At 35.0% G+C, this 12,277-nt stretch overlaps 1 protein-coding gene and 1 long non-coding RNA gene across 3 annotated transcripts in view; both read right to left on the bottom strand.

Moving 5' to 3' along the window:
• The window catches only part of LOC127856368 (uncharacterized), a 32,694-nt gene that overhangs the window by 4,687 nt on the left and 15,730 nt on the right, over positions 1-12,277 (bottom strand). For both annotated transcript variants that reach the window (XM_052392513.1, XM_052392514.1), the window contains exons 7-8: positions 3,382-3,531; positions 2,855-3,007 (exon numbers count right to left, since the gene is read on the bottom strand). In XM_052392513.1, coding sequence (XP_052248473.1) covers positions 2,855-3,007; positions 3,382-3,531 — 303 coding nt within the window. The remainder of the gene's footprint in view (positions 1-2,854; positions 3,008-3,381; positions 3,532-12,277) is intronic.
• The window catches only part of LOC127856374 (uncharacterized), a 6,885-nt gene continuing 914 nt past the window's right edge, over positions 6,307-12,277 (bottom strand). Inside the window, exons 1-3 of the long non-coding RNA XR_008037987.1 lie at positions 9,854-12,277; positions 9,177-9,350; positions 6,307-8,325 (exon numbers count right to left, since the gene is read on the bottom strand). The exon at positions 9,854-12,277 is cut by the window's right edge and continues 914 nt beyond it. This is a non-coding gene — a long non-coding RNA (uncharacterized LOC127856374). The remainder of the gene's footprint in view (positions 8,326-9,176; positions 9,351-9,853) is intronic.

Below are 12,277 nucleotides of genomic sequence, written 5' to 3'. Positions count from 1 at the left end.
AGTGTAGGATCTCTAGTCATATAAATCCAGTGTAGAATCTCTAGCCATATGAATCCAGTGAAGGATCTCTAGCCATATGAATCCAGTGTAGGATCTCTAGCCATATGAATCCAGTGTAGGATCTCTAGCCAAATGAATCCAGTGTAGGATCTCTAGCCATATGAATCCAGTGTAGGATCTCTAGCCATATGAATCCAGTGTAGGATCTCTAGCCATATGAATCCAGTGTAGGATCTCTAGCCATATGAAGCCAGTGTAAGATCTCTAGCCATATGAATCCAGTGTAGGATCTCTAGCCATATGAATCCAGTGTAGGATCTCTAGCCATATGAATCCAGTGTAGGATCTCTAGCCATATGAATCCAGTGTAGGATCTCTAGCCATATGAATCCAGTGTAGGATCTCTAGCCATATGAATCCAGTGTAGGATCTCTAGCCATATGAATCCAGTGTAGGATCTCTAGCCATATGAATCCAGTGTAGGATCTCTAGCCATATGAATCCAGTGTAGGATCTCTAGCCATATGAATCCAGTGTAGGATCTCTAGCCATATGAATCCAGTGTAGGATCTCTAGCCATATGAATCCAGTGTAGGATCTCTAGCCATATGAATCCAGTGTAGCTCCAATCTGCTTGCACATTAGTTTTGTGCACAAATACACAGGCAGGTCTGAAGGTATGCAAGCCACATATGGTCTAAGACCCTTCTGCTGCATTTATAGATTCAATATGAATATCTACATGCACAATTATAGAATTAACAAATCCGTATTTTCACATCATATCTACTTACATTACATCTCTGTATACCTTACAGCATTATGCTTCTTATTTGTGTATATTGACATACAAGGTCTGTTTTAATGGCTAATGTACCAAAACCATTTTAGTGCACCCATAAAATTGTATGGTATCCACTGTCTCCTGGCATTATTTTGTAGTGGTGCTTATTGCTTTAACGATTTGTAACCTCTCACAATGCAAATATTTTCCAAGATGTTACAAAGTCGTCAGGTAAATTTTCTAGTCTGTCAGAAGAATTTTGTGTCTTAAATAAAAATGATGTGTGTCTTTAATATTTTTTTTTAATGCACATGCTTAAAAGTGCAGTATGAAATAAGAAACAGTACTGACCACTGATGACCTTACATGATAGTGACCACCTCCAAGTAAGCCTTCAAGCTATCAGACAGACATCAAACTTTGGCTTCAGTCTGATCAAAGTTTATGGGCTGATAAGTTGGTCACAGTAACTACTAGTATAATGTGATGAGGCCTTTAGTGTTTGGTGCTATTTGTTATATTCAGTCAAAACCTGATGGCAAAAATTCGCTGGGACTGACAACAAAAGTTTTACCCATCCAGAATTCGAGCCAACCGATTTCTAATACACTAATGTTTACTTACATGAATCTGCAATAGATTTACATCTGCAGTCATTAATACTGCTTAACGTCCATACTACTTTCTGCTTTTGAATTAATGAGAACCAAATATAAACTTAATATTTTTAAGTAATTAATATTTTAAAACAGAAACTCAAACAATAAAGCAAATATCACACTAAATTGATATAATATTAGCACGTTTTTAAGTAGCACATTTACATGTACGTGTTAGAAACAGCCCTAAATACAAAACATGCATCAGCACTATGTACAATTTCAAATCGCTGAAATATTAAACAGCACTTCATGTTATTTATTCCCTTTTTTAAGAATGACTTAATGTCAGTCCATGTTTTTTTCATGAGTTGTCGAATATATATGTAACTTTTTCTATTCCATAAAGTTGACATTTTAGATAGTGTAATGCAGCAACTCCAGACATAATGATACTGCAATAACAAACAACGCAATATTAATCAATACAAAATGTTATCTTTTGCTCGAATCAATAAACAATTGAGTCAATGACATGTTTTCAATTATGGTGTGCCTTTTATAAAGCACTCCTTATTGATTGACAGCTTTATTCAACCTAAAGCAAGTTCGAGCCAAACAAACAATTTAAGAACATGTGAAAATTGTGACTGGGACTGTGAAAACAGTTGGGAGCCATCCGACAATTCGACCCTCGCAAATTCGAGCAAATTATTCCGACAGAAATGTATATGAATATATAGCAATTAAAAAAATCGGTGATTTGAGGAGAGTTCAAGCCAAACGGAAATTGGAGCCAATCAAGTTCAAGCCATTGGATCTTTACTGTTTTATATAATATAAAAACATTCCCGTATGTATTTTCACTGTAAAAAGTATTACAGAGATCATTTTCTAATTTGCTTTTTTCTCCTGCAAACTATTTTTGGTTCAAACTAATTGGAAAAAAGCGTTGTTCAACAATAGCTTGTAAATTTAACCCTGTCCCACTCAAAATCAAAGTGAACAAGCGATGTGTTTGTGAAACACTATGTCCCCATATATTTGACCTTTGACCTTAAAGGATGACCTTGACCTTGAAGTTTCACCACTCAAAATGTGCAGCTCCATGAGATACACATGCATGCCAAATATCAAGTTGCTATCTTCAATATTGCAAAAGTTATGGCAAATGTTAAAGTTTGATGCAAACAAACACACAAACGAAGCAACAAACCAACAGACAGGGCAAAAACAATATGTCCCCCACTATAGTGATGGCGGACATAAAAAGGCATTTGCAGCCAGCATAACTCACAGGCTGTTCAAGGTTAATGCTATTTGCTGCTCATCTTAGTGTGTGTTAGGGTTGGAAATGAAGCATTTAAAACTAGGGTCTAGTAAGGAAGGTCTTGTATTTAATTTGATTTTCTAAGGGACTACAAAGGCTTCACAATGAGTATCTAAGTGGTTAAGGGTTAAGCCATATTACCAGGTAGGTGAGATAGGAGATAGTGGGCAGACTCTGTTTCACGACAAGTTTGAAGGCCACGGCAGTGAGGAACAGGGTGATGGTCACCATGAGTCGGTCAGGAGACGTGTACTCTATGGCATAGGCAGCAAACGTCAGGCTGTTGATCAGTAACTGAAGACAGTCAAAGAATACTACAATGTCAATTAATTAATAATAAAACACTTGTGCATTGAAGACAAAATAGTATCAATTCATTACTATAATAGGCATGTTTTATACACTTTGGCTGAAAGACAACAAATACACATGTATACGTTTACAAAACATAATTAATTTTACTGGTACACAACTGAAATTATCAATTGTACACATAAGGAACAAATGTATGGAAAAAAAAGCAGTATTAATTCAATATCAACACATATCCTCTAAATATATCTATAAATATTTGTTGGAGAGTCAAATTATTAAGTTTGAATTAACTGCTTTTTGATGCACAAGTTCAAAAAACAAATGGCTTCAAATCTGTTTAATTGGCAACTTACCATGATGAAGACAATGTTCCATCCAAAGTAGCCCACCTTTCTAGCTACTCTACATTGGGCATGAAGTATGGGATGTACTGTGGAACTGCAGTACTCCACCGCTGTGAAGTCTCGGAACGTCTCAATGTGGTTGTACAAGTTCCATTCTTGCTACAAATGTATATGAGCATCACTCCAGGCTAATTGGGTAGAATGCATGTGCCTAAAGTGCTATCCCAGTGCACACAGGCTTATCAGAAACAACAGAAGACCACTTATATGGAGTCTTTTGTGTAAAGAAAGTTTTAAGCAAAAATTCAGTTAAGGCTGAAAGTGGCATCAGAGATAATGTTGACTGCAAAGGCTTCAGTTGGATGACACTTTACGTATGTGTATAAAACCATGTTATCCTTGAGTGAGGACCTTATATAGTCTAGTTTATTCACTCTCACAGTGGCCTTAATTACTATAACATTAAATAGTAGCGTTGTGTACAATAGGATGATATATTTGGGCAGGTAAACAGCTCACATACCATATTAAACAAGCTGGAACGTGAGCCAATTGAGAGTATGCTGGCTGTGTACTAATTCAAATTAATCACAGTCACATGGCTGTGAAATAATCTTTTATTACATACCTATTAAAGTATTACATTTATTTGCATTTTCACCTTAAATATATTTAAAACAAAGTTAAGTTCATGAATGATGTGTGCATTTATGTAATTTAAGGACGTTGTGTGACGTCAGTTGGAAACATACTTATATCTTATGAAACATTAAATACATTTTTCAGAGATTATTTATATATAAAACAAGAAACCGTCGGAGACGGGTGATGCTCCCCAAATGTTTTTTTCTGTCACAATACTGCACTATATATTCAAATAAAAGGAAACGTCTTGAGGGGCATAACTTTGGACAAAATAATACGATGGATGGTTTAGCAACTTAAAAATTTCAAAGGGCTATAACTCTCTAAATAAATCATCTAACCAGAACCCATAAATAACATGCGCATCTCCTCAAGGTAGTTAAGCTTTCCATAAAGCTTCATTGAATTTCAGTCAGTAGTTGGGGAGAAATAGCCCGGACAAGAATTGCACTATATGTACAGTTTATAGAAAATTCAAAGGGCCATAACTCTGTGAAAAATCATCCGACCATAACCGCCTGATAATATACACATCTCCTGTTGGTACTGAAGCTTCCCATAATGTTTCATTGAATTCCCGTTATAAGTTGCTGAGAAATAGCTCGGACAAGAATAACACTATATGTACAACGGAAAATTTCAAAGGGCCATAACTCTGTGAAAAATCATCCGACCAGAACCGGCTGATAATATGCACATCTCCTCTTTGTAGTGAAGCTTCCCATAAAGTTTCATTGAATTCCGGTCATTAGTTGCTGAGAAATAGCCCGGACAAGAAATGCACTATATGTACAGTTAATGGAAAATTTCAAAGGGCCATAACTCTGTGAAAAATCATCCGACCAGAACCGGCTGATAATATGCATATCTCCTTTTGGTAGTGAAGCTTCCCATAAAGTTTCATTGAATTCCGGTCATAAGTTGCTGAGAAATAGCCCGGACAAGAATTGCACTATATGTACAGTTAATGGAAACATTTCAAAGGGCCATAACTCTGTGAAAAATCATCCGACCAGAACCGGCTGATAATATGCACATGTCCATTTGGTAGTGAAGCTTCTCATAGTTTCATTTAATTCCGGTCATTAGTTGCTGAGAAATAGCCCAGACAAGAATTGCATTATATGTACAGTTAATAGAATATTTCAAAGGGCCATAACTGTGTGACAAATCATCCGACCAGAACCCGCTGATAATATGCACATGTCCTTTTGATAGTGAAGCTTTCCATAAAGTTTCATTGAATTCCGGTCATTAGTTGCTGAGAAATAGCCCGGACAAGAATTGCATTATATGTAAAGTTAATAGAAAATTTCAAAAGGCCATAACTCTGTGAAAAATCATCCGACCAGAACCCGCTGATAATATGCACATGTCCTTATGGTAGTAAAGCTTCTCATAAAGATTCAGTGCATTCCGGTCATTAGTTGCTGAGAAATAGCCCGGACAAGAATTGCACTATATGTACAGTTAATAGAAAATTTCAAAGGGCCATAACTCTGTGAAAAATCATCTGACCAGAACCCGCTGATAATATGCACATCTTCTCTTGGTAGTGAAGCTTCCCATAAAGTTTCATTGAATTCCGGTCATTAGTTGCTGAGAAATAGTCCGGACAAAAATTGTGCACGGACGGACAGACGCACACACACACCCACGGACAGACGAAGCGGCGACTATATGTTCCCCCCAAAATAAATTTTGGGGGAGCATAAAAATAGGTAGGTTTTAAATTTAGGACACAATATTTAAGTTTGTTTTAGGTCTTGTTTCAAAACCATGCAGGTTTAAATACAATTTATCATGAAGGATACTTTCTGATAAGACTCGGAAATGTTTGCTTTAAGAATGTTTGATCGTTTTGTGAACATTTTCCGAAATGCTATAATTTTTTGGATGGTGATTAATGGATCTGTATCTGAAATAAATATAAAATAAAAAAGGGAGGTCACCGTGAATAATTTTGAGATAACAAAGGTTTTTAAATGACATGTGTGTTTGAAAAAAGGTCATTTTGCGGGGCATAAAATTGGGGGTACGGTAAAATGTTTGTGTGTAATACATTTAAAATGGCATAGTAATATTGAGATTGTATTAGATTAGCAACATTTGTATTATTAACATTTGTATTATCATACTGAACACTTTTAAAACCAAAAAACTTGGAAATCGTAAAAAATAATGAGAAATAAGTATGACTAGTTTTTTGTTTGTTTTAAATTTTTTATTGCACAGTTTAAAATAGATAACATGCAATACAGATACATATTTTGTTGATGTAATATTCATATTCATTTGAAGTTCTCAATATTTAAAGGAAACTAGCTTAGCATTAAAATGAAGTAAAGAAATTGATAGGTCACCGTGGATTTTTTTTGCTACAGACATTTTAATATGGACTTAATTTCAAAAATATAATGACTAGCATTGTCATAGTAATTAAAACATATCTATAAAATAACTGCTCCATAACAATCAAATTATCAACTGAAATGTGATACACGTAGAAATATTTATAATGTACATTGTTATGAAAATATTTCAGATGTAACAAATGAAAAAACAATGTTGATGTTCAAATAAACATCTTAAATTACCCCACCCACCTGTTACCCATGTTGTTGGTTGTAAATTGAACATATGTATTATTTTAAAATTATTATTTTTAGAACTGTGTGATGTGTATTTAAAGACAAGAGGGCCATGATGGCCCTGTATCGCTACATTGCTGAAAAAAAGGCTGAAACAAATATTCTCTGCATGTGCAGATACTTAAATATAGGCCCTATTTAAGCACATGTACACTTTTGTGACCACCTGGGCTGGGTCAAATTTAACCCCAGGGGCATAATTTGAGCAAACTTTGTAGAGGACTACTATATCTCACTACATAAAAAATGTGGTAGCGCTAAGTCCTAGAGTTAAGGACAAGAGTGTTTTTTAAAGTTTTCACAAAATAAGCAAGGTATAAGCATATATAATGTTCAATTTTGTGACACGCGGGTCAGGGTCAAATTTGACCCAAAGGGCATAATTTGAACAAACATGGTAGAGGACTATAAGATGTTCCTGCATACCAAATTTGGTAGCCATAGTTTGAATGGTTTTCGACAAGATTGTTAAAGATTTCACAAAATAGGCACTTTTTAAGCGTTTATTAAATTTTGTGACCCCCCCCCCAGCAGGGTCAAAGTTGACCCCAGAGGCATTATTTGAACAAATTTGGTAGAGGTTTATTAGATGTCACTACATTCCAAATTTGGTAGCCCTTGGCCCAATGGATATGGACAGAAGATTTTTAAAGTTTTCACAAAATAAGCACTTTATAAGCATACATGTTCAGTTTTGTGACCCCCGGGGCAGTTTAAAATTTGACCCAAGGGGCATAATTTGAACAAACTTGGTAGAGAACGAATCCATGTCACTACATACCAAATTTGGTTGCCCTATGCCATACTGTTGTGAACAAGAAGATTTTTAAAGTTTTCACAAAAAAGGCCTTATATAAGCATATGTTCAATTTTGTGGCCCTCGGGGCATAATTTGAACAAACTTGGTAGAGGACTATAAGATGCCACTACATACCAAATTTGGTAGCCCTAGGCCCAATGGTTATGGACGAGAAAATTTGTAAAGTTTTCACAAAATAGAGCCTATATAAGCATATGTTCAATTTTGTGACCCCCGGGTCAAATTTGATCCCAGGGGCATAATTTTAACAAATTTGAAAGAGGTTCACCCCAGGAACATTCCTGAGAAATTTCATCAGAATTAGACCAGTAGTTTAGGAGAAGATGTTTAAAGGAAAAGTTAACGCACGCACCCACGCACGACGGACACAGGAGCTTTGGCCAGTGGAGCTAAAAACAACATAGAATACAATAAGCAGGGCAATTATGTTTCACACACCATCTGTGGTTTAATGCACTGCCAAAAATATCTTACAACTTAGGTGAAACATGAGAAATACAACTGACATAAGAATCACAACTATGTTTGTCATCGAGAAGGAAAAACAATAATGTAACAGCTATTAGATGTCATAGCTAATCTATATACAAGATGCAAATTACAATTGGTTAGATGTCAAGCAACAAATAATTTGCTATTGCACATATTATTTTCTCTGTGCAGATTTGATGGGGACAGCTGTTACTGTTTGTCCCTTGACAAGCATAGAGTCACCAACAACTGTCACTCCATTTATTTCTGACGCTTTCAAGGACATCTTCTTCTCAGGCATCACATATGTTGAAAACTGACCAGTTGAATGCACTGCAGCTATCTGAATTATGTGAGAAGTACGCTCTGAAAAAACAAAACAAAAATTTTACATAGAAATTGCACAAAATCCATTTTAGCTCTGTTAATCAGAGAGCCCTGGGTTGATCGCCCAAGTACAATGTAAACTTCTTAAAATTCTTTTGCAGTGTTTACAATAAACATAAAAGGGAAAAACAATTTTCACACTTATTGTGACCTTGACCTTTGACCAAGCGACCATAATTTAAATAGGGGTTATATACTGTCCAATCCCTATGCACATGGAAAATAAAAAGCCAATCAGTGAAAAAGTTGACAAATTATTGATTGGAAACTAAATATCTACAGACAGACCAACATCCAGCAAAACAATATTAACTCTCTCTTCCAAGGGGGGCATAATAACTGTTATTATGAAAATTAAAACGCTCTTTTCTTCGTTTAATGGATTTTTCAAAGTAAGTTTTTGGCATCTTATTTATTCATAAATCTGAAGAAGCGAAGAGAAGAGAGTTTAAATTCTTAAATGATGCACAATTATATACAATAGCCAGTTGTGGGTAATGTAACATTGCATCATCTAAGTGGTATTTACTATCATTTTATCAATAAAGATTAAGAATGATTTATTATATGAAAGCAAAATGAGAAATTTGTCTGAACATAACTCTTGTTGCAATTCAATCATAGGTTGACCAACAATTCACACGATATCTCACATTGAGTTACTCAGCAGTAGCAGTTTGAATTATGTTATACATGTTAGTAAATATGTATTTTTTTTAATAGAAGTTCAACTTTGGAGATTTAGAGTACCTAAATACCTGAATTGGACCAAGATAAACTTCTGTATGTGCAACACTGTGAATAAGGAATTTGTTAAAAATAAACTTTACCTAACCCTCTTGTTTCCAAATTAAAGAAAACAAATTCCTTCCCAGTAGTGTCTAGCCCTGCTGGACCAGGCTTGGGTACAGGTGGGGGTATAGTTGTAACTTCAACATCTTGGTCCTCTATGTTTGAACTGTATGTTGGTCCCGCTCGTACTTCTTGCACTGTCCTTTGAATGCCTGAAGGGGAAAACAGATTTTCAAATTGGAAAATGTGCTTGCACCTTCATGGGTTATCTCCGATTTTTATTTAAAGAAATGATTACACAGCACATTAATGCTTTTACAATAATCAATTTACAAACATTAGCATATGCTTTTAAGTGTTACAACTACTTTGCATATATAATTGATGGATCTATTGAAACATTCTCAAACAAGAAATGTGTCAAAACGACACGGATGCCCCAAAATCCAACTTTGTAACTATATAAAAAAATAATCCATACAATTGTAATAAACCCAGGATCCTACATGGTCATGTTCGAACTTGGTCTAGATACAACTTCTGACCAAGTTTGGTGAAGATTGGATGAAAACTACTTGAATTAGAGAGCAGGCACGAAAAGTGTGACGGACTGTCCGACCGACCCACGGACAGTGCGAAAACTATGTTGCCAATTGGGGGCATACAAATGAAGAATACTGTGTTTTAAAAATAAAATACCCATAAATGAAAATACCGTTCCAGTTTTGAGTCTTATGCGTCGCTCTTTTGCTGCAGGAGTAACAGCTATAGCCTCTCTTTCTTTGTGCTGAAGGTCACGGAGAAGGGCCAGTTTCGAGGTGAAAGTCCCAGGTGAAACACTCAGTTTCTGATTTACCTGAAACAGATTGCAGTAAATGACAGAACAGTTGACAATGCACAATGCTAGAATATGCTTATGTGGAATAAAATAATATGAAATAATGTGAATAATTTACAAAAGTTACATAATTTTATAAGACCTAGTGATCTACATACACACAAATAATAATTAATTTAAGCCCTTTATTTTCAAAACCAATACGTATTTGACAAATTGAGAATATTTATGTTTTATAGACTTGCAAAATTTCATATTTATTACCGGTATTAATAAATAGGGCTGCAGGAAGAAAATAAACTTATGTCACTTTAAAATATACATGTTTAACTACATTTAAGGACAACCATTCACATTCTACTGTAATTGTGTTTACTGGCAGTAAATCAGACAAAATATGAAAGAAAAATAGAGCCAGGAGTTTTTATCTGATTTTGGGGAAAGGGCCTGGCCTTTTTTAAGGGGAAAAAAATCGCGCGAGACGCCGAATTTTGGGGGAAAATATCACACGAAACGCCGGATTTTGGGGGAAAATAAGAAAAATCTAAAATATTCAATTAAGCATATTTTACTGTTTTTAAAACAAATTCAAGGAAACAGAAAATTTAAATATGCAATATTTGTTCTATTTTCTACACTGGATCAGGTTAATTTATATATTTAAAGGTTTCAAAAAATAATTTATTTTTTTTTTGGAGGGGAAAATGAAATCTAGGGAAAAATTTACCAGCTGAGGGGAACAAAAAATCGGAGGGGAAAGGGCTGATTTTTGGAGGGTCTCAAAGAAGGAAAAAAAACCTGATAGCAAGTACAATATAAAAAAATGTATGCATGTAGACTAAACAGGAATTACTTAGAGATAACTATCTGAATGTATTCAAAAGTATCAGTAATTTAGACAATATATCATGATATAATGCACCAATGTACCAAAAAGACAAAAAAGTCTTACCCAATGCAAGCTTTGTGTTCATGTCATAAACTCTGCCATGTTTCCGTCCAGTAGCCACATTATTTATTGCACCACAATTGCTACACTGTATGTCCAAAACACATGCCTGTCCGAAAACCCTGCTTTCTACTGTGTTAAGTAAATTCATGGGCACTTGACAAGCACTCATTCTGAAAGCGATTCGGCCAATGTGTCGAGTTCAAAGACACGTCTACCAATTTTCCAACTGGCATCGCTGTTGTCACATGTGGTCACACTTACCGACGATCCGATAGAAAAATCGTCAAAATAACAGTTGTCATACCGGAAATCCTGATTGTTGGTGGAAATAGTATTTGTATTGAAATCCACATTGTTCTTTGGAACATTTAAAAAAAAAAAACCTTTTAAATTTCGTTTTGTATTCCGAATTATATCCAAATTAGACATGTTAAATGAAAATTATTAAGCCAAGTATCTGATTTTCATTGTTGACAAATTATCGTTTGTTATTAATAGACGCTTGTATTTGCACAGAAAATAACATCTACAGCGTAAGCAAGCGTTTCATCAATGTCAATCACGAAGTGACGTCAAGCAATCAAATGCTTGGTTTCATTGCAGTAAATCTCGAAAATATGTAAATGCCGAAAATTTATAGGCGCATAATCAAAACATTAAAACATAGAATTTTCACTCGTTTATTCCAACCTAATCTTTTAAAACCGTGAAAATATATAAAGGTTTTTAATTTTCATGATATAGTGAATCAATTACCGTAAAGTGGAAACAATTGAACATCCTTAACCCGGACTTTTGCACACTAAATATATTGGACACATGTGCATCCAATACAGTAAACTATTAGAAGGAAATGGTACAAATGATGAAAGCTGATTAGAGGACATACATAAACAGGTATAAAATAAAATGGAATACATGTAACACATTCTTGTCTGAAAAGGCTTAAATTGCATGAATGTGCCTGGTGACATTCATTTCAGAAAATTTGTGTTCAGTTTGACACAGTGTGCTTTCAATAACAAGAGGGCCATGATGGCCCTGAATCGCTCACCTGACTCATTAAGATCAGATGAAAACTATGACCTCTATTGTCTACACAATGTTTTTCTATGATTTGACCTAGTGACCTAGTTCCTGACTCTAGATGACCCAAATACAATCCCAATCCAGATTTCATCAAGATAAACATTCTGACCACAGTTCATAAATATTGGATGAAAACTGTGACCTCTATTGTGAACACAAGGTTTTTCTATTTATTTGACCTAGATTTTTACCCCAGATGACCCAAATACAATCCCACCCAGATTTCATCAAGAATTCTTACCAAATTTCATAAAGGTTGG

Source organism: Dreissena polymorpha, chromosome 13 (genome assembly GCF_020536995.1).
Source record: "Dreissena polymorpha isolate Duluth1 chromosome 13, UMN_Dpol_1.0, whole genome shotgun sequence".
Lineage (NCBI taxonomy): Eukaryota > Metazoa > Mollusca > Bivalvia > Myida > Dreissenidae > Dreissena > Dreissena polymorpha.
The sequence above is the reverse complement of the archived record's forward strand: the minus strand, read 5'-3'. Positions and strand labels throughout refer to the sequence as shown.